A 23376-nucleotide genomic window follows, 5' to 3' on the forward strand; every position below is an offset into this window, starting at 1 on the left:
AGTTTCATTATAACTAATTTCAGTTTATACCCAAAATATCTAACCAGCTTTAGTCACCGAAGTATTGTCCGCTAGTACTAATGGTATCAATATTGAAAGTTAATATTTGTATATATGCCACTGTTATGTCACTTAGCTGTGTATCTGTGTAATTTGGGCATGAAATCAGCAAAATCTGTAAAACTGGTCATTTAAGCTATGAGCATGTTAGCTCTTTTAAAGCTTTAAGCCAATGAGTGATAGTGATTGCAGGCTGGTGCCACAACAGTACAGTACATTTAACACTTGAGTTGATTGATTTTATTGGTCTGAGACTTAGGTGGTGCAGAGCAGCACCTCATTGCGAGACTGACACAGAAAACTGCGTGACTGACCTGACACATTCAATTTTAGCATGCAAGCCAATAAATCAATTATAAAAAGGATAATGAATTACTCTAAATTACTCTAAATTACTCCATGTCATGATGGTTCCTGTCAGATAAAATGCTGACATTTTGTAAAATAAACCACATTTTGTTTTAGTTAACAGCCCAGTTTATGTTAATGTTTTAGATATAATGGGCAATCCGTTTCAGTTAAAATGGGTCACCATTTGAATTGAGTTTCAGAAGATATTCTATTAATTCTAATAAATAATGGGATGTGAAACGTTTCAAACTAGCAAGACTTAGGGGTTAGCCTGAGAGACTCAGCTCAGGGTGAAATTTTTCCTCTCATTTCCTGCGCGAACAACACTCGCTTCAGCTTTAACAGATAGCTCAGCCCATGTCAAACACGTTCAGTCCGTTGGAATAATATTACAAACCAGGTACAATATCTTTCTGAAGACAGACAGCTCGTTAATGTAGTTCTAGTTTAATGTCAGTCAACAAGTGCCTAAGTTTACTTTGTTGTCTTTTTGGTTTGTTATCCTAGCTAGCTCATTAGCTAAGTCGCTAGCTGTTTAGCGCCAGCTCCCAGCTCCCCGATGCTGGTTTAATTGCGTTAAATACCCTTACTAACAGTTTGTATGTGACTGACAGCTGTGTTGTCTGATACTCTACGCGACCGGAGTGAAAAAGAAGATTGGGTAAGTGAAGTTTCACATAGTAATGCAGCTACATTACCTGCCAGATGGGCTTAGAATTAGTACGGGAGTCATGTTTGACCCTGTTTGTTTAGTTGGGGAGAAAATAAGATGTTTATAACGTTACCTATAACACAGCTGGGGCGATCTGGTGCTTTTGGCTAAAATTGACGACTGGCGTTTATACTTTAATTAATCTACATTTGTGTCGAGTCCATTGCCTCGGTAATGCGGATGACGTAATGTTTTCCTCCATTCCTGTACGTGAGCTCAAAAATCACTTACATTTTATCTTTGACTCGTGAAGTCTATCATCAGGTCAGATACCCATTTCACACACATGCTGGACTTGGATTTAGACGTTGTATTAAAGTGAAAATGAAAGTTTACAGCCTGGGCCGCCTAAAGGGCGCTGAGGCCTGGTCTGCCATGTGTCATGTGATGAAGAATGCCATGGAGGTCATCGGCATATTGATGTTCAACATTAATAACGGTTTAGTTAAACAAGAAATGTGCTTATATGTGATGTAATGTTGATGTGTTTCTGCAGTGATGGTGCAGCCACAACCCGATGGCCCCATGCAGTGGGAGATGTCCGGAGAAGAGAGTGGAGGGACCCTGAGGGTCCCACCAGAGCTTGCAGCCAATGAAGTGGTGACCAGATTGTTGAGTGACAACCAGCAGCTTAGAGGTAAGCGTGTTCAGACTAAAAAAAGGTCTCTTAAAAGAATATCGCTGCACTGAGTGATGAGCTCAAACAGCAGATGCAGAAAGAAAGAAAGAAAGAAAGAAAGAAAGAAAGAAAGAAAGAAGAAAATCTTGTCCTTTAAAAGTCATTTTAGAAGCATATTTGTGTGGTTCATTATTTTAAAGCATTTATCTACATTAACTCTTCGATTCAGTGGTCACTGGGATATACAAACTGTATGCAGAGATAACACATACTTTCAAAGGTTACAGACAAGCTTTTTTTCCCCCCTAGAAGTTCTGTTTCTATAAGCATCTTGGCTCTTAAAGTGTCACATCTCATTCTTACAATGTCTCTGGTGTTAGTCACATTTGCATGGTAAGGTGAAGACCCTACAGCATAATAGAGGGAAAACCCCAAAGAGCAGACAATCCCCTATGAGCAAGTATCTGATGATGTTGGTGAGGCAGAACTATCATTTAACAGGAAAAGACGTCCGATTTGTACATTTGTTAAAAACCTCAATCTATTTTCAGATTTCCTAGTGTAATGAAATCTATAGATGTGTACGGAGATATTAATGGCTGAAAAATAGAAAGTTCATGAGTTACAGATATACTTGTGCCGCTGTAGATGGAAATATCTGTGGGAACGCTTTCTCTCTAACTACAGGTCATTTACACACTTGTATACTCAATTCCAGGTCTCAGTTTGCAAGCACATGTTACTTAAGATACAAATTCCTTTATTCACATTTACAAATTAGTAAGCATTTATGGAGACCTAATGATGCATGCAATGAAGTTGAACAATTCTTCACACCTGTTTGCAAGTGTTTTGACTACAACAGATGCCTCACAAAGCAGCAGGATCCCCCTTTACCTACACCACAAATACAGACAGAAAAACATAAGCTAGATCAGCAGAAACATGGAGGCGTTGATTCAATGAGAGCATCCTCCTGCTCTCTTGATATTTTACATGGATCTTTGTTTAAAAATGTCTTTCAGTCTATCGGTCACTGTGTGCTTACAATTATCAATACCTCACTGATTTCCGGTCAGGTCCCTGTTTATTGTAAGAATGCTGTTATTCACCCACTGTTAAAAAAAAACCTAAGCTTGACGCTACAGACCAATTTCAAAATTACCGTTCATTGCTAAGATTTTAGAAAAGGTTGTGGCTAAGCAGCTTATAGCTGTTCTAGATGAATACAGCATTCTGGATGAATTCCAATCTGGTTTTCGTAGATCTCACTCTACTGAAACTACACTTCTTAGAGTCTCCAACGACATTTTGATGAGATGTGATGCAGGAGAATGCTCCGTTTTGTTGATGTTGGACCTGACCTCTGCCTTTGATACTGTGGACCATCATATTCTGCTAGATAGGCTGAGACACTGGCTGGGTATATCAGGGGCTCCTCTTCAGCACTTACTGAGCACTTTTAAGGACATTTCGTATCACTGCTATGCAGATGATATTCAGTTATATATCTCCTTTAAGCCCCATGATGTTTCCAAGCTACAGATTTTGCATAGGTGCATAGACTCCATTAGAGGTTGGATGGCTGGAAACTTTCTTCAACTAAATGAGGAGAAGACTGAAGTCCTTGTTTATGCTCCTAAAACATTTGTTCCTAGTGTTATGGAAAACTTGAGTCCACTTGCTACATTTGCCAAACCTTCTACCAGGAACCTTGGTGTTACTATTGACTCAGCTCTGACTTTGGACACTCATTTTAAAGCTCTGGTCCGCTCCTGTTTTTATCACTTGAGAAACATTGCTAAGCTGAGTCCCATTGTATCGCGCTCCGAATTAGAAATTGTCATTCATGCATTTGTTTAATCTCGTTTGGATTATTGTAATTCTTTGTTTACTTGTTTATGTAAAGCCTCTTTGGAGCATCTGCAAGTTGTTCAGAACGCTGCTGCAAAGCTTCTGACCAAGTCCTCCAACTACTCCCATGTCACACCCCTGCTGATTCAGCTGCACTGGCTCCCTCTTAAATTCAGAATCCACTTTAAGGTTTTGACCTTGACTTTCAGGGCTCTGCATGGACAAGCACTAACATATATAAGTGAACTTTTACATCCATACATTCCCAGCAGGTCCCTGAGGTCACGTGACCAGGGCTTGCTGGTTGTCCAAAACACAAGGCTGAAAACAAAAGGTGACAAAGCTTTTGTAACTGTGGCCCCCAGACTGTGGAACTCTCTCCCTTTGAGCCTGAGATCTGTGGACTCAGTGGTCGCTTTTAAAAAAACAGCTAAAAACTCATCTTTTTAAACCTGCTTTTGGTTGATTTTTATTTTTATGTTTTAGCTTATGTGAAGCACTTTGAGATTTTTATCTTGAAAGGTGCTATATAAGTAAAATTTTACTTTACTTTACACACCTTGTGAGTCACAGCACTTTAACTGTGTCCAGTATATAGTATGGTATGCTCGGTATGCTTTCTCTCTCAAGATAAGTGCACAAAAAAATACTTTATTAATGTAAATAATGTGGTGTGTTTACTGAGTACACATTACTGTTTCAAAGGAACATTTAAACAAAGTATTTTCAGTCATTCACTGTTGAGTTTATAGAGTGTAAAGAGGAAGCTTTCTATATTCAGTTATACAGCAAACTATCTGAAGTTAACTAGCATTAGTTGGCGTTAACCTTTATATGCTGCAGCTCATGTAAATTAATTCAACTGAGAAATGTTTTTACTGCTAATAAAGTTGAACATTTATTTTGTCAACATTTGTATAATGGTAAACATGACTAATAGACACAGTAGCGAACAGGAAGGCGAGGAAAGAGTCAGCAAACTGAGTCTGTGTCATTATTTAAACTCTATGCTAGGGCTGCTCAATTAATCGAATTTTAATCACGATTACGATCTGGGCTTTCACAGATCATTAAAAATGACTGAGCTGATTATTAGCACCTCCCTCGTGCTTTACTCTCGCGCTGCTCCGTGCGGCAAATCGAGCGCACCTCTCTGCATTTCGAACACACGTCACAACAATTAAGAGGACCCGAGGGAAGCTCGGAAAGCTAAGCAGAAGTTATTTGGAGAGGAGAGTGACTGCTAGTGATGTGCAATACCACGGATTTCCTTTCCGATCCGATACCAAGTACTTTTCAGGGTGGTATCGACGATACTGATCCGATACCGATACTTTATACAAAAAAACGTATTTTATTTATTGTATCTCAAATTATAGCGTCATAATGATTACAGGTCATCAGATTACTTGTTCTTATCACTTAATAATGCATAGTTCATCATATGGAAATAAAAAAAACTGAAGTTGTGCGCTATTTGAACATGTTGCCTGCCTGCAGCACTAAAGGACTCTGTGAGAGACGTGTGTCTCGCCCTAGCAGCACCTGTCCCTCTCCTCCTCTTCAGTTCGTCTCAACATACGCTACTCATATTCTGTGATATGATTTACTCTGAGGTGTTTGACAAGGTTAGTGATGTTGCCACAACCAAACATGCCAACCCTCCCGATTTTTCCGGGAGAATCCCGGAGCCACCATTCTCCCGAATTTCCACCTGGACAACAAAATTGAAAAACCATATCGCAGAATTCATAGCGCGGCCGAGCCAATTCCAGTTTCCAGCAATGGCGGCAGCTACTTAGTTTTAATATTACTCTTATTTCTCTTTCTGGGTCGCAAAAACCCCCCAACTTTTAACATGTTTTCAGGTGAGAATGTAGCTGTGTAAACTTCAATTATCTGAGCCAATCGACACATCGTCTTCAAACCCCCGCAGGCTTTCACTACTCGGGTTAAACATGATATATAAGTCACTTTGATAACTTAAAAATGTTATTGTTTTGGTTTTACAGTGTTTTGTTTGTTCGTGAGTAAATCGGTTTGGCTGAGATTAAAGTTATTAGATTAGATTAAATTAAATTTAACTTTATTAATCCCTCAGGTGGGTTCCTCCGGGGTTTTCACACAGCTGAATAAACACCAAACAGAAAACTAATTAAAGAAAGTGTGAGACGGTCGAGAGTTTACGCCAGCGCCTGGTTATATTTTAGATAGCAAGGAGCAGACGGCTGAGTTTCACTCCACCGAGGGAACTCATGACGTACTACCCGGCTTTCTTTAGACCGTGAAGGGCGGGTCCTCAGGTGGAAGCAGCCTCTGAATTTGGACACCCCCGCTGTTTCGGTGACATTTAACGTATTTTATCCGATAAATAAACTCTGTAAAATGTGCCCTTTTGATTGTCTCCCTAATTCTGAGGTCTCAAGGTTGGGAAAGTATAGCCACAACACCTCACTCTTGGAGCACTTTTTTGCCACATGTATCGCAAACCATGTCTCAGCTGTTTGTGGAGGTAAAATATGTCCGCACAATTAGGCTCAGCCATTGTTGTGAGTGCGCGCGCCAAGGGGCTGCGAGCCATTTATACAGCCGTATTTCGCACATGACTATGAAAGGCGGAAGAGGAAGTAGTTCCTTTGAATGTAGAGAATCCGAATGTTATAGTTTCTTTCCACTGTGTTGCTGTTAGTGATAAACTACAAATTAACCCTAAATGACTAAAAATATCGATATTTTAATGTGAGAATCGATTCTAGAACATAAATGACTGGTATCGGAGGAATCGATATTTCAGGATCGATCCGCACATCACTAGTGACTGCCGTTGGTTGAAAAGAGAGGTAAAAAAAACTTCCGTGGTGTGGAAACATTATGGGTTCGCAGAGTCAGACGTGGATCAAGTAGACATAGTGTGTAAACTTTGCTACGGTGTCGTAGCTGCACCACAGAGCAACACTGCAAAGTTCTCTAAACATAGATGTTTACATTTTTCATTTATTTCTTATATTGCAAACATTTGCACTGTTATCAGTATTTGCACACTATTTTATATTATTTTTTAAAGTCATTATTCAATACATTGTTATTGTTAACCCTTTAAAGCCGGTCAGAGTGGCACGCTCCGTTTTGCATAACTATTTTTAAATCCCTGTAGAACCATAACTGCGTAAGCTAGCGCAATAATTTTTTTGCATATGAAACCGGAGTTGTTGTACTTACATCTTATGCCATCAGCTGGTCCTCGGTCACGGTTTCCCCTCCACATAAAGCTTTGCAAAAATTGCATAAAAGGGCTTGCAGGAACAAAAACATAATATTCCAGAAACACGCTTTGCCGATCCGATCAGCTGTTCGTTACACTTCCCACATTGAAAAAGACGTCAACGCGAACTATTGCATGTCCGCCATTTCCTGCCCGAAACCGGAAGTGACGTAATTTTCGCGGAAAATGTCGTTTTTTACTTGTAGGCCTTAAAAGCCTACAAGTAAAAAAAACTACAGTTTCTGGAATGCTTAGAACTCGAATTGCACTGCTGGAAATAGTTTATTTTGATGCACATGCTGTTTTCTTTGCGAATTTGCATCACAGGATTGTTTTTTGTTTTTCCTGCCGTGTATAAAAATTGCTGTATCTCCAAAATAAAACTATGAAGACACTCAAAATAAATTTCCTGTTGTTGTAAACTAATTTTTGCAAATTTTTTGTATTTAAAGTTTTGATGGATAAACCTCTTTAATTTCTCCAATTAGAAATATATGTAAAAAAAAATGTTTGTAGTTTTTTGCACTTTTTTGCAATTAATGTAGTTACTATGGACTTAATGCATACATATTATTAAAATATGGGCTATAACAGTTGTATTGATGTATAGCAACTTGAAATGCTCCCAAAAATGGCACTACAACATGTAAAAAAATAATATAAGCTCTGGCGGACTTGGTTCTATGGTAGGTCTTAAAGGGTTAAATAAATATCGTCAAATAATCGAGATCTCAATTTCAGTGAAAATAATCGTGATTATCATTTTTGCCATAATCGAGCAGCCCTACTCTATGCTCATGTTGACATCAGCTATTGTTGTTAGTCAGTTAGGAAAGGGTGTCATAAAAATAAAAGTCATATCTGAGTGCATTTCCAAGAACTGAGCAAGAGTTTGTAAAAGTATAATTAGATTTGATGTGTCAGTGGAACAGTTTTTCAGTTAAGCAAATTATATTTATTAACATTAATTCAAGGAAACCATCAGCAAACTAATTCAGTTACTCAGTAATATCATTAACACGCAGTCGTGTGAAAAGCATAATTTTCACACACCGAAAGTACACCCTTACAGCAGGTGTGACCATTTCTAAAAAAAATTTAAGGTTGCTGGTTTTCAGGTGCATGTTAACACAGGAGTGTCCTATCAAATTTACCCCAAGGTCAGTGCATGCAATGCTAAGGGAGATTACAAAACCCTGAAAGCTACTTCTCAGACTCCACCGGCTTCAATTAGCATGTTTAAATTCATGGATTGACAATTAGAAAAGGACTAAAGGAGTATGGCTGTACTGGAATGGTTCCCAGGAGAAAACTTCCTCTCGCTTAAAAAAAAGATGGGAGCATAGCTTAGCTTTGCAAAGTTGCCTCTGAACAAATCACAGGAACTCTGAAACAATGTCTTTGGATAGATGAGAGCAAAGTGGAGATTGTGTTTGGTTATAATGCACAGTGGCACATTTGGTGAAAGTATTATAGAGTCAAAGCTGAGGCTCTCTATCTGACAGCTAAAGCTTAGCGTAAAGTGGGGTCATGCAACAATGGGACAGTGATCTCAACCACATCGCCAAATCTACACTAAAAAACCTCAGAAGAATCAAAGCGTTGCAGTGGCCGAAAGTCCAGACATCAGCCTGCCTGAAATGATGTGTTAGGACTACAAGAGAGCTGTGCTTAAACAAGTGTACAACTAAGTGAAGTGGAGCAAAGAGGAATCAGTGAAATATCCTCCACAATCGTGTGAGAGACTGATAGTCAGGTACAGGTATTTCTGCAAGCTACTGAATCACAGTTTCACAGATTTGTCTTTTACAGGACTTTGCAGAGCCTGTGAAATGATTCTTTTTCACATGACTGTATTTAGTATATATTAGTCTCCCCCATCTCCTTTTACCACCTCATTCTGTTCCCACAGAGGCGCTGCGGCGGAGCAACCTGGCCTTGCGTCAGCGCTGTGAGGAGATGGAGGGATGGCAACGAAGGACAAAAGAGGAACGAGAGTTTCTCAGCTGTCGCTTCCAAGAAGCAAGGTCCCTGGTGGAGAGGCTGGCCCAGGAGAACCACTCCTTACAGAGCATGGTGAACGGACCTGGCTCCTCCAACACCTCGTCTAATCACTGCTGCAGCTCCAGCCAGACTGAAAACCCGCAGCTACGGACAGCCAGGAATGGACCAGTGGACGGACCACAGGTTGGCTAGCTGGAAATTGATAATTATTAGTCATGTTTCCATTTACCTACTTTCAAATTTACAAAGGCAAGCAGACATGCACCAAATCTGTGTGTCCTGTAGATGTATATAAGGCAATCCTTACTCACACGGGTCTTTGTGTGGCCCCTCAGTACAGAAACAAACTGTTTTAGCTCATCCCCCCTTTAAGCTAGCTTTCTTTTGATTGGCTGTTCCTCAGTAACGAAATGCTTGGGTAATAGGTGGGTGGGATTTTTTTGTATAATAGCCAGAGATTAACATATTAGGGATATCCGCTCATATGACAACATACAGAGCAAAGATTTTAAAAAAGGTCTTCTTTTTTTTTAAATTTTTTAATCCTGTTTAATACGAGCCTCCATATATATCATGGGAAAGGTGAGAAATGGACTTTTAATCTTTTCCATTATGTCTCTCAGACTCTAGATCAGCGAGAAAAGAAGAGAGTCGAAGATACAGAGCAATGCACACAGACATCACCACCTCGCAGCCTGGTAAGATGTTTGTGTGTGTGTTTGTGGCTCATGTTCATGTGCTGTCATGGTCAGTCAAACTCTGTTTTTTTTTTCTGCTCATATTTTTCATCTAATCAGTGTGTCTGTGTGTCTAGGATAACACAAGTGTGCATAGCTCATTGAGTTACGCACAATCCTCTCCCCCCATATCATTTTCAGATGAACTGGGAGATATAATGGGCAATGACAATAGCCAGGTGAGCCCGGTCACTCCCATCCTAATTCTACCAGTCAGATCTCTAACGCTGCACCTGCAGCCCTCACACATCCAGTTTGAGCTTTCCTCACCTAATCTACAAACAGTGGCTGAGGTCAAAAATTGTAACTAATAGAAAATGTGACTAAAATGACATTGGCAGCAACTGAAGTGTGTTGGACTGTGTTTTACATTCAGCAGCATAAATTTTGAGGTCAAACGTGGGGGTTTTTTGGACAACACTCAAATAAAATTTGGAAAAGACAGTAACACAGTTTATCCCAATCACAACCTCTCCTTTTCTCCTTATCCACATGGTGTTGGATGTTTCGGTGTAGTTTCAGTGCTGAAGCCCACAACGAACACGATCCATTTTTCTCATTCTTCTCTGTATGTTCATCTATTTAACCCATCTCTATGCCACTTCCATGTTTTTCTCTGGAGCCTGTGGAAGGTGCAAACGAGTTCCTGCAGCTGCTGAAGAGCCACAAAGAGAAACTGGAGGAAGGGATGCGAGAGCTGAGAAGGAAAAATGAGGAGCTAGAGAAGCAGAGGGACGAGGGAGAGAAAGAGAAGGAGCGAATGCTTCACTGCATAGACCAGCTCCGGGGTAAACTGGCCCAGGCACAGGTAACGTTGATATCCAGGCACATAAAAGTCTTTCAGATGAGTCACTATGGTAAGGTAGTAATGTAGATGATCCTGGCAGCGTAAAGGGAACATTTACTAGCAAAACAATGTGTGAATGTTCTGTTTCTGTCGCATAACTTTCCAGATTTGTATAGCATGAACTGCCACTTGGCCTTGAATGTAACACCGAGATGCTACTGTAGATAATATAGAAGTTAGTTGGCATGTTAAGGTAAAAGTTAATATGAAATCACAAATACAATAATAAGTAAAATCGGTAAAAATATTAATAATATAAATACCAAATATTAGCAATGATTTATCGGTAATGTTACTGTACCGTGTAGCTAAATGTGCTGACCTCTATCATTTCGCTCACGGATGCTGCTGCATGTAATCATATTTGAAATATGATTGAGGTGTTTCAGGTTTTGGATTGGTAGTCAGACAAATCAGCTTCATGGTAAACAAAAACTAATCACATCAAAAATAATAAAATAATTTTGAGTGGCCTTCCTAAAGCCATGACAGAACAACACTGTTTAGGTTACGTTGAAGATTCATGTCTCAGTTCCACCTGGTGGCTTTCAGCCTCCTTGTGTGTTCTTAGCATAAATGTTAAATAGCAATTAGCACTACAGTTAATAATAACATTTGAAAACATGAATAAAGAAGATTTAAAAAATGATAAAAATGTTATCAGAAGAAATCTCCTCACAAAGTAATGGCTTGTTTTCCTCTGTTGCATTTTGCGTGTCACTGGTAGATGTGACCTTTCACTGCTTGCAAATTACAAAAGAGATAACGTGATGATAAACACAATCTGTTTTGTCGTCTGTGACGTGGAAAAACTTGTATGACTGTTTTACAGACGAACAATGTTACTGAGGAGGTTGTCCAGCAGCGCTCTGAGGCACAGCACTCGTCCGACTGGTATGAAGCATTTTCACTTAAGCGCACTGTTGGAAACTAACAGCACTAACTTTACTTTCTGCTAAACCTTTAACACAGTTCTGTTTAATGATACAGAATATCTGCAGAGAATTGCTCTCTTTTGGAAAATGACACCAGCATGCTTTTTGATTGCTTAAAACAACAAAAGCCTCACTTTTGAGATGCTGTCTTCCTTCTCCTTCCTCTCTTTCTGTTCCTTTTTTCCAGCTCTAGCCTGGCTAAGCTCACAGAGCAACTTCAGGCCACACAGGGCAGGTGAGCTCGCAGTTCTGTGTGGCTTTGTCTTTCTCACTGTTTGCACGTCTGCTTCCTGCTCTGCTGTCTTCTCCATCACTGCAGGAGGTCTACCTGTGTGTCTCTTATTCTGAAAAAAGCCTGTTTTCCTTGTTTGTTTGTTTGTTTGTTTTAGGAAATGTATTTGTTCTTATTTCATTTATTTTATTAGAGCTGCCAAACTTCAGCTCACAGACCAATAACACAATAATGTTGTAACACAACAGCAATGATTTGTCCAGTGTCATCTAGTATTTTATCTCATTCATGATTAGGGATGGGTATCGAAAACCGGTTCTTGTTGAGAACCGGTTCCCACTGTTTCAATTCCTTGGAATCGTTTGCCACTTTTATAAACGATTCCCTTATCGATTCCAGTCGCCCCGAATGACGTCATCACGTTGAGTAGCGTCTTTTACCCAGTAGGAAACACGGCGCCTGAGCGGCACAAACGCTCAAAAGTTTGGTTACACTTTATGAGAAAGGATGACAACAGGGCAACGTGCAATACTTGCAAAGTAGAGATTTCATCAAAGGGAGGAAACACTACGAACATGCAAAAGCATTTGCTCAAAAAACACGCGATTGCGTTCAACGAATGTCGTGTTTTTGATCCGCTCCGGACTAGCGAAGCTCAACCCAGCAGCAGCGGTAGCGTTTCCACGTCCTCTCCCGTTAATACTGCAGGTAACTAATCAATTAGCATTGCACATTATGTTAGCGCGATTTACCTTATTACAAAACCTGCTATTACTGTGCGTTGCATTTAGATAACCATGATGAGAGAGACAGAGTCTGGCTGGCTCAGATGCTGGCAGTTCTCACTGCAGTCTACCGGTAGCGTCTCCTTTCAGGCCAGGATAGACGAATGTCACCGAGCAGTGTCTAAGTTTGTGGTCAAAGACTTGCACCCATTTGCCACAGCAGATGCCCCCGATTTCACTTTGGTAAGTGAATGTGTTTAATTGTAGGCAGGACATTACTGGATATTCTTGTGTAATTGCTACAGAATAATTTATGTTAAACTTTGTTATTGCTACAGGAGAATATTTATTTTATTATTTTACATATACATTTTTTTTCCTGGGGACCCTGTGACACCCCATTGAAGAGCCGTAGGCTGTGGATCTCTTAAGATCTCACTGTTGGGTTTGTAAGGCCATGTTACTCCTAAATTTCTATCTTGTTCAAAGAGAAGATATAAAACACAGTTCTAAGCTAATCGACTTTAGTGTTCTCCTTTTTAAAAAAAAAGAATCGATAAGAGAATCGATAAGGAATCGAATCGTTAAACAGAATCGAAAATGGAATCGGAATCGTTAAAATCTTATCAATACCCATCCCTATTCATGATTTCCAAAAGTTATTAAAAGACATCCTATAGGGCTGCACGATTAATCGTTAGAAAATCGCGATCTCGATTCATACTTATGTGCGATCTCATTTCCAAATGACAACGATTTAAAAAAAAAAAAAAGACGACGATTGTACCGCATTTTGATCTGCATGAAAACAAGCGCTCACTCTTCCTGCTCAACAAATGGCAAGGGCGGAGCCTTATACCACGTGATACAGAAGCTGTGCCATGTGATGCTAAAATTAGCAGGGAAAAAACAACGGAGAGCACGTCAGGGATGAGGAGAAAGTGACAGGAGAAAATCCATCCCGGTCAACCACCCAAACATCAATAACAGGAACCTTATACAACGCTTCACGTCGAACTCCCGCAGGCACAAAGAAATTACGGAGGCTATCACTTATCACCTGACCAAAGATATGGCCCCCATCAACACTGTGCAAAACGAGGGATTTAGGAAAATGATCAACACCCTAGACAAACGCTACACAGTGCCGTCCTGCAACTATTTTTCTATTGTTGCACTACCTGCTCTATACACGCAGTGTCGAGCAACGGTGGAGACGGAATTACAAGCAGTACAACATTTTGCGGCAACAACAAAATGTGAGACATTTATTGTTTTTATGTTTATTTGTTGTTTTTATGTTCAATCTCAACTGTTACGAAGTTGATGTGCAGTTAATAAGTGCAATAAATATTTATACTGGAAAAGAAAATCGTGAGAGAATCGTGATCTCAATTCTAAGCCAAAAAATCGGGATTCTCATTTTATGCAAAATTGTGCAGCCCTAACATCCTATAAATGTTTAATCCAGTAATGTACAAGTACAATATTTAGATTTTCTTACTACTTTAAATTAATTTATTTTTATGTCAAATCAACCGGTCTTTCAAATTGTGCTTTTATAGAAAAGATCAGCTCTTTGCATCTAATATATAATGATATGCAGTATATTGTATATACATGCTGTCTGTTTGTATTAGACAGTAATTTAAAAAGGGCATTCCTATATTTATTTATTTATTTATTTATTTTTCAATATTTGTCACTGTCACTGCCTGTTACAAGTGATTTTTATTTTGTAGGTATCGGGAGCTGGAGGAGAAGCTTGATTACCTGCAGAAGAGCTCAGCTCAGAGGGACAGAACTGAAGCCCTGCTCAAACAGAAGGACAAGGACTGTGCCCAGGTATCACATGTGACTAGCTGTCATTTTTACTCTGAAAGCATGAAAAAAATCTTCTACCTCCTATACTTTTAATTCTAGCAAGCGGAGTGCAAAAAAGCTTGTTTGTGTTTTTGTAGCTGGCCAAGGACTGCGAGGCCCTGAAAGCTCAGGCAACTTCCCTGCTAGGAGAACTACAGGAAAGACAAAGCTGGTTGGACAAAAGTGAGCATGAACGCGTACTCCTGGAAGACAAGTAAGTTGTTACATCACCTGCAATAGATCCATACACAGAATTATGTCTTAGTTCACCCTTTAGGTGTGCTCATGTGTTTTGTTTTGTTTTTGCCTGTGTGCAGATTAAGCAGTAAAATAAAGGCCCTGCAGGTGGCAGAGCGGGAGCTTGAACAGCAGAAGAAACAGCATCATGTAGCCATGGACAAGCTGCTGCTGCAAACCCAGAGCTTGGAGCAGGCCCTGAAGTCAGAGAGACATGTTGTCACTGAGGAGAAGTGAGTCCAAGACGCGTACAGATAGAAGAAGCCAACATGATTCATATGTTTCTGCACTGTTGTGCTATTTAGAAAGATGTATTTGAACGGAGGAACATGCATTAAAAAAATGTAGAAGCTTTTAACTGCTCCCTTATTTAACAAGGGGCCACCAGAGTGAACGGATATGTATGTTTGATTTGGCACAGTTTTTACATCGGATGCCCTTCCTGACACAAGCCTCCCATTTTATCCGAGCTTAGGACTTAAGGGTACACTAGCTTGTGATGACCCTGAATAATTACTTTACTATTTAATCTTTTGTGCAAAAAAGTGGTTCTATATTAGAATCGGAATCAGAACCTTTATTGTCATTGTCACAGGTACAACGAAATTAAGAATGTTCCCCGATCATTGCATTACACTATTGATGCATTACACTGGTAATTATACACAATTATAACCTAATGGGTTTTAACCCAAATTGTGGTCAAAGTCATATGTGAACTGTGATAGATCACTAGCCAGACAGACTGATTGGTAATAGCTCTGTGTTGTTAACAGTCTCTTTGGTCATTCCTCCTTTTGGTTTATTGAACGTTTACCAATATATTGCACTTTATTTCCTCAGGAAAAAACTGACACAGCTACAGCATGCATACACGTGTCTCTTTAGAGACTATGATTCTAAACTGAAGAATGAGGTAAAAATAAAAACCCAACCAAACACACATTAAATTAAAAAAGGTTTTTACACTCATTAGTTTTGGAATACCTTGGGGGTCAAGTCCAAACATGAATCTGTGTTTATGCATTCCAGGGTGGAGATCTGTGCTGCCGACTGGAGGAGGCTGAGCGAGCGCTGGCCCTGAAGCAGGACCTGATTGATAAACTGAAGGAAGAGGTGGAGCAACAGAAAGGCTCCCTGGAAACAATTCCTGTCCTTACTGCACAGGTATTCCTTCTTAGCTGTTGAGCTGACTTATAAAGTGGTCACTTGACAGGTCTGGTAGATGACAGTGACTATGGACACATATTGACAGTTGAAGTAAACAGCGGACTGACAGTCTACAGATGAACAGCGGCCAATGTAGCTAAGTTTATGCATAGAATGCAATTTGCAGTCTACTGACATCTAGTGGTGAGATTTTACACACTGTAACTTTAAATAAATAAAAAATGATTGCATTACTTTTTGAAAATTTCTATAAATTGGGAGATATTAGAGATATGATTTCTTTAGTCCACGATAGTGGTGTAGTGAATCTCATTGTCACGACCCAAGTGGGATGTAATCAATGTGGAGCAAAAATGCTCAAATGCTAATCGCAGCATCTTGAATCTGACACAAAGACTGTTTGAGAGCCACCGGTGCAACTTAGCTCTTGTCTAGAAATTCTGTCCATAAAAATTATGAATATAAATGGTGTTGAGGACAGTCGTGGTGGAGACCAACTCTGCTGGGATTGTGTTCAGCTCATTGCCTGAAATGTGGATGAAACTCTCACTGCGGGTGCACAGGGACCAAATGACCTTCTTCCGTATCTTTCAATGGAAAAATGCCCTCTCCACACGCACAAAGTACATGTAGAATAAATGCACACTTGAATATCTGTGAGAGGGTAAGGGGCTCGTTCAGCATTCCACAACCAGAACTAAAGCCACATTGTTCCCTCTGAATCCTAAATTCGACTAATGGATGGACTTTCCTAACCCCTGGTATAGACATTTTCAGGAATGCTGAGTAGTGTAACACATAGGTTCCATAGGCCTGGCCACTAGATGCTCTCCCTTGAGTGCCCTCCACATTATCCCAGCCAAGGTGAACTGGTCCCTCAGATTCTTTCCTCTCATTGGAGTCCTTTGAATCACTCTGGAAAATCTAAAGTGCTAATAATTGTTTCAAACCACCACAAACTAAGGTGACTTCAGCAGCTGGCCTGGAAAGAGTAGAGAGAACCTCAGTATTCTTATAATGATGACAGCACACATTTGAACTTCAGTCTTCATCAGCCACGCCGACATTTTAACATGTATGTAATGCCAGTTTATTGAAATGAACCCAAATTACTGCATGAAAAATGACCTCACATGTCTCTCTCACCCAGGCTGAGATCTACAAGGCAGATTTCCTTGCTGAGCGAGAAGCCAGAGAGAAGTTAAACCAGAAAAAGGAGGAGCTGCAGGAGCAGCTGAATCAGGCCTTGGCTGAGAATGAGAGGCTTAAACAGGAAGCTACCGCACGGTAAAAACCAAGACATTGCAAATTATAATAATTATTTGTGTCATCAGATTGGGTATGTGGATGTGTTTATGCTTCATTATGTGTGTTTCATCTGCATGTACAGTTAATAAGATGAGATTTAACATAGAACTTTTCAATGCTCCCTTCTGTTTCAGTGCACGTATGGAACAAATGAAGATGAGACACCTGGATGACTTCTCTGCACGGCCCACACTCATCCCCCCCCCACAAGGTACAGAATCATGATAGTTTTATTCTCATGAAGCTCTACTTTCACTACTGAAATAGAGAAAATTTCATGCTGTGTGTTTTTTGGAATTTATTTTCTTTTTTAATTTATTCACATATAGGGCTGCAATTAAAAACTATTAATTTGTTAAAGTTTTTAACAATTATTTTATTCATTAGTAGATTCAATGTTTTGTTCATAAGATTCAAAGAAATAGTAACGCTCTTTGGAAGTGCCCGTATCTTATGACGATGTCTGTTGAATGTCTAGTTTTGCTTGACCACCGTCAGTTTCCTTTTATGCAGTCATTAAAGAGCATGTGCTATTGGTTTGAAATCAGGTCACTGACTTGACCATTGAAGAATATATCCCATTTCTTTGCCTTCAGAAACGTTCGGGTTGCTTTTCCAGTATGGTTTGGGTCATTCTCCATTTGTACATTGAAACGTTATCTGATCAGTTTTGTGGCATTAGGCTGAATTAAAGCAGAGTGTAAATTATTATACACTTTAGAACTCATTTTGCTGGCCATGAAATGCTTGTCAGTCCAACTAATTATGAGCCTCTTAAAATGGAGGATTATGTAAAAAAATGTTTGTAAATCCTAAACATGTATTGTAATACTTTTTTTTTTAGGTCTGCACTTCAATTGCATCTTGATTATTTGATTGAAATCCACTGTGGTGGTGTACAGAGGATAAATGGCTAAAATGTGTCATTGTCCAAAACCATTTGGATCTAACTACATACAGTGGGGCAAAAAAGTATTTAGTCAGCCACCGACTGTGCAAGTTCCCCCACCTAAAATGATGACAGAGGTCAGTAATTTGCACCAGAGGTACACTTCAACTGTGAGAGACAGAATGTGAAAAAAAAAAATCCATGAATCCACATGGTAGGATTTGTAAAGAATTTATTCGTAAATCAGGGTGGAAAATAAGTATTTGGTCAATAAGAAAAATACAACTCAATACTTTGTAACATAACCTTTGTTGGCAATAACAGAGGTCAAACGTTTACTATAGGTCTTTACCAGGTTTGCACACACAGTAGCTGGTATTTTGGCCCATTCCTCCATGCAGATCTTCTCGAGAGCAGTGATGCTTTGGGGCTGTCGCCGAGCAACACGGACTTTCAACTCCCGCCACAGATTTTCTATGGGGTTGAGGTCTGGAGACTGGCTAGGCCACTCCAGGACTTTCAAATGCTTCTTACGGAGCCACTCCTTTGTTGCCCGGGCGGTGTGTTTTGGATCATTGTCATGTTGGAAGACCCAGCCTTGTTTCATCTTCAAAGTTCTCACTGATGGAAGGAGGTTTTGGCTCAAAATCTCACGATACATGGCCCCATTCATTCTGTCCTTAACACGGATCAGTCGTCCTGTCCCCTTGGCAGAAAAACAGCCCCATAGCATGATGTTTCCACCCCCATGCTTCACAGTAGGTATGGTGTTCTTGGGATGCAACTCAGTATTCTTCTCAGTATAGGGTGGCTGTAGCTCAGGTGGCAGAGCAGGTCAGCCACTAATCAGAAGGTCGGTGGTTCGATCCCAGGCTGCACCCTGGCTGCATTCCAAATATCCTTGGGCAAGATACTAACCCCATGTTTGCCTACTGGTGGTGGTCAGAGGGCCCGGTGGCGCCTGTGTCCGGCAGCCTCGCCTCTGTCAGTGCGCCCCAGGGCAGCTGTGGCTACAATGTAGCTTGCTATCGCCAGTGTGTGAATGTGTGTGTGAATGGGTGAATGACTGAATGTAGTGTAAAGCGCTTTGGGGTCCTATGGACTAGAAAAGCGCTATACAAATGCAGGCCATTTACCAGGCCATTTCTTCCTCCAAACACAACGAGTTGAGTTTATACCAAAAAGTTCTACTTTGGTTTCATCTGACCACATGACATTCTCCCAATCCTCTGCTGTATCATCCATGTGCTCTCTGGCAAACTTCAGACGGGCCTGGACATGCACTGTCTTCAGCAGCGGAACACGTCTGGCACTGCGGGATTTGATTCCCTGCCGTTGTAGTGTGTTACTGATGGTGACCTTTGTTACTTTGGTCCCAGCTCTCTGCAGGTCATTCACCAGGTCCCCCCGTGTGGTTCTGGGATCTTTGCTCACCGTTCTCATGATCATTTTGACCCCACGGGATGAGATCTTGCGTGGAGCCCCAGATCGAGGGAGATTATCAGTGGTCTTGTATGTCTTCCATTTTCTGATGATTGCTCCCACAGTTGATTTTTTCACACCAAGCTGCTTGCCTATTGTAGATTCACTCTTCCCAGTCTGGTGCAGGTCTACAATACTTTTCCTGGTGTCCTTCGAAAGCTCTTTGGTCTTGGCCATGGCGGAGTTTGGAGTCTGACTGTTTGCGGCTGTGGACAGGTGTCTTTTATACAGATGATGAGTTCAAACAGGTACCATTCATACAGGTAATGAGTGGGGGACAGAAAAGCTTCTTACAGAGGACGTTACAGGTCTGTGAGAGCCAGAGATTTTCCTTGTTTGAGGTGACCAAATACTTATTTTCCACCCTAATTTACGAATAAATTCTTTACAAATCCTACCATGTGAATTCATGGATTTTTTTTTCACATTCTGTCTCTCACAGTTGAAGTGTACCTCTGGTGCAAATTACTGACCTCTGTCATCATTTTAAGTGGGGGAACTTGCACAATCGGTGGCTGACTAAATACTTTTTTGCCCCACTGTATATGTTGTAAATAAATGCAACAGTGAAAAAGGAAAATACTTTTCAAATTAGCGATCCTACTTTTTTGCCTAAATATTAGCACGGGTATTTGTGGATGTTATTCTTACAGTGTACTTTTAATAGTAATTATATAATAATAATAACTTTATTTATAAAGTGCTTTCAAACAAAGTGCCGTACAACTATTTGAAACTAAAAAGATAAATAAAAGTGATACATAGTAGGGCTGCACAATTTTGCATAAAATGAGAATCCCGATTTTTTTGGCTTAGAATTGAGATCACGATTCTCTCACGATTTTCTTTTCCAGTATAAATATTTATTGCACTTATTAACTGCACATCAACTTCGTAACAGTTGAGATTGAACATAAAAACAACAAATAAACATAAAAACAATAAATGTCTCACATTTTGTTGTTGCCGCAAAATGTTGTACTGCTTGTAATTCCGTCTCCACCGTTGCTCGACACTGCGTGTATAGAGCAGGTAGTGCAACAATAGAAAAATAGTTGCGGGACGGCACTGTGTAGCGTTTGTTTAGGATGTTGATAATTTTCCTAAATCCCTCGTTTTGAACAGTGTTGATGGGAGCCATATCTTTGGTCAGGTGATAAGTGATAGCTTCCGTAATTTCTTTGTGCCTGCTGGAGTTCGACGGGTATGGGGAGGCGCTGTATAAGGTTCCTGATATTGATCAGAATCAGAATCAGAATCAGAATGGGGTTTATTGCCAAATGTTGAGCAGGTTTACAACATTAGGAAATTGCTGCGGTGCTTCAGTGCAAACATAGTGTCATAAATAGCACTTAAATAGACATGGAAAAAATTTAAAGTAGGGATAAGAATTAAAAGTGCTAAGTGGAAAGATATGTGCATGAGATATACATGAGATATATACATGAGAATAAGAATTAAGAGTGCTACGTTGAAAGATATATACATGAGTGCAGGTGGTGATCAGTGCCAAACATGGAATGATGCAGTGACACAGCGTAGGGTCATGTGTTAGTGGCGGGTACAGTCATATGGTTATTGTTCATGTGTCCAACAGCAGAGGGGAAGAAACTGTTCTTATGGCGAGAGGTTCTGGTGCGAATGGACCGGAGCCTCCTGCCTGAGGGGAGCAGGTCAAACAGACTGTGTCCAGGGTGAGAAGGGTCAGCTGAGATCCGAGCTGCACGCCGCAATGTCCTGGAGGTGTACAGGTCCTGCAAAGATGGGAGTCTGCAGCCAATCACCTTCTCAGCAGAGCGCACAACACGCTGCAGTCTCTGTTTGTCCCTGATAGTGGCTCCAGCGTACCACACGGTGATGGAGGAGGTGAGGATGGACTCGATGATTGCAGTGTAGAACTGCATCATCGTCCGTGTTGGCAGGTTGAATTTCTTCAGCTGCCTCAGGAAGTACATCCTCTGCTGGGCTTTCTTGATGACGGAGGTGATGGTGGGCTCCCACTTCAGGTCCTGGGTGATGGTGGTACCCAGGAAGCGGAATGAGTCCACAGAGGTGATGGGGGTGTCAGTCAGGATGATGGGGGGGAGTGGGGCTGTGTGCTTCCTGAAGTCCACAATAATCTCCACTGTCTTCTGGGCATTCAGCACCAGGTTGTTGTGGCTGCACCAGGACACCAGACGTTCAACCTCCCTCCTGTAGGCAGACTCATCCCCGTCCGAGATGAGTCCAATAACGGTGGTGTCATCTGCAAACTTGATTAGCTTGACAGACTGGTGGGTGGAGGTGCAGCAGTTGGTGTACAGGGAGAAGAGCAGAGGAGAAAGAACACAGCCCTGAGGGGAGCCGGTGCTGATGGTCCGGGAGTCCGAGACATTCTTTCCCAGCCTCACATGCTGCTTCCTGTCCGTCAGGAAGTCAGTGATCCACCGGCAGATGGGATCAGGCACATTCATCTGGGAAAGCTTGTCTCGGAGATGGTCTGGAAGGATGGTGTTGAAGGCAGAGCTGAAGTCCACAAACAGGATCCTGGCGTAGGTTCCTGGGGAGTCCAGATGCTGCAGGATGAAGTGTAGGGCCATGTTGATGGCGTCGTCTACAGACCTGTTGGCTCTATATGCAAACTGCAGGGGGTCCAGGAGGGGGGCCGTGAGGGTCCTGAGATGGGAGAGAACTAGGCGCTCAAAAGACTTCATGACCACAGATGTCAGAGCCACGGGTCTGTAGTCATTTAGTCCAGTGATCCTAGGTTTCTTGGGGACAGGGATTATGGTGGAGGACTTGAAGCAGGCAGGCACATGACATGCCTGCAGTGAGGAGTTGAAAATGCCAGAAAACACTGGGGCCAGCTCGTTTGCACAGTGTCTGAGGGTGGCAGGAGACACACCGTCTGGGCCGGGAGCTTTCCGAGCATTCAGGTTCTTAAACTGCTTCCTCACATCTGCTTCATGAATATGAAGAGTTGTGGTGGGAGGAGGTGGTGTGAAATCCTCTTTTGTGTGGGGTGAGGAGGGGGGTGTTGTAGGTGAACGGTTTGAAGGTGGTGATGGCTCTATGGAGGGGGGAGAGGTGGGGGAATTAGTGTCCAAAGTGTCTCTATTGTTGGGGCCGTTGGAGGTGTGAAGGCTGCCTGATGGCTCGTCAAAACGGCAGTAGAAGTCGTTAAGGGTGTTGGCTAAGAGCAAGTTATCAGTGGAGTGGGGGGTTTTAGGCTTGTAGTTTGTGATATTCCTAAAACCTTTCCACACAGAGGCCGAGTCATTCTCTGAGATCTGCTGCTGCATCTTCTCAGAGTGCTGATGTTTAGCAATGTCCACTTCTTTAGTGAACCTGTACTTGGCCTCTCTGTAGCAGTCCCTGTCTCCGCTTCTGAACGCCTTTCTCTTTTCCAGCCACAGCTTTTTGAGTTTAGGAGTAAACCAGGGTTTGTCATTGTTATAACTCACCCTGGTGCGTGATGGCACAATGCTGTCCTCACAGAAGTGGATATAGGAGGTGACAGTGTCCGTAAACTCGTCCAAGCTGTTAGAAGCAGCCTTCAATGTGTCCCAGTCTGTGGTCTCCAAACACGTGCGAAGCTCCTCCACAGCCTCGTTGCTCCACAGTTTTTTAGTCCTCACGACAGGTTTGGAGAGCTTCAGCCTCTGTCTGTACGCGGGGATTAGGTGGATCATGACGTGGTCAGAAAGTCCGAGTGAAGCGCGGGGCACCGCGCGATAGGGGGATCAGCGGGGCGCTGATCGTGCTGTAACAGTGGTCTAATGTCCTCTCCTCTCTGGTCGGGCATTTAATATACTGCTTATATTTTGGAAGCTCATGGCTCAGATTGGCTTTGTTAAAGTCCCCAAGAGCAATGATGAGAGAGTCCGGGAATGTCCGCTCCGTGTGGAGAATCTGCTCCGCGAGTGCGCACTGAGCTGCCTGCGCATCTGCGTCTGGCGGGATGTAAACAGCGGCCAGGATGAATGAAGCAAACTCCCGCGGAGAATAAAACGGTTTGCTGTTTGATGTTTGATGTTTGGGTGGTTGACCGGGACAGATTTTCTCCAGTCACTTTCTTGGCCTTTACAGCTTCGTCATCTCTCACATGCT

At 41.5% G+C, this 23376-nt stretch overlaps 1 protein-coding gene across 5 annotated transcripts in view; it reads left to right on the forward strand.

Annotated features, from left to right (window-relative positions):
• ikbkg (inhibitor of nuclear factor kappa B kinase regulatory subunit gamma) overlaps positions 1-23376 on the forward strand; it is a 28849-nt gene that overhangs the window by 1475 nt on the left and 3998 nt on the right. Inside the window, exons 1-16 of one of the 5 annotated variants that reach the window (XM_086278714.1) lie at positions 728-811; positions 1026-1072; positions 1620-1760; positions 8771-9045; positions 9486-9560; positions 9677-9778; positions 10222-10407; positions 11279-11340; positions 11569-11616; positions 14081-14183; positions 14300-14415; positions 14519-14671; positions 15282-15354; positions 15471-15605; positions 16759-16895; positions 17051-17127. In XM_086278714.1, coding sequence (XP_086134840.1) covers positions 1622-1760; positions 8771-9045; positions 9486-9560; positions 9677-9778; positions 10222-10407; positions 11279-11340; positions 11569-11616; positions 14081-14183; positions 14300-14415; positions 14519-14671; positions 15282-15354; positions 15471-15605; positions 16759-16895; positions 17051-17127 — 1681 coding nt within the window. In that variant the 5' untranslated portion in view covers positions 728-811; positions 1026-1072; positions 1620-1621. Of the gene's footprint in view, positions 1-710; positions 1073-1619; positions 1761-8770; positions 9046-9485; positions 9561-9676; positions 9779-10221; positions 10408-11278; positions 11341-11568; positions 11617-14080; positions 14184-14299; positions 14416-14518; positions 14672-15281; positions 15355-15470; positions 15606-16758; positions 16896-17050; positions 17128-23376 lie in introns of those variants that run through there. The other 4 variants (XM_086278715.1, XM_086278716.1, XM_086278717.1 and 1 more) reach the window with 4 other exon arrangements.

This window comes from Aulonocara sp. 'chitande type north' Nkhata Bay, linkage group LG20 (genome assembly GCF_057382095.1).
Source record: "Aulonocara sp. 'chitande type north' Nkhata Bay isolate Kocher_YH1m ecotype deep benthic linkage group LG20, A_spYH_male_GT1.1, whole genome shotgun sequence".
Lineage (NCBI taxonomy): Eukaryota > Metazoa > Chordata > Actinopteri > Cichliformes > Cichlidae > Aulonocara > Aulonocara sp. 'chitande type north' Nkhata Bay.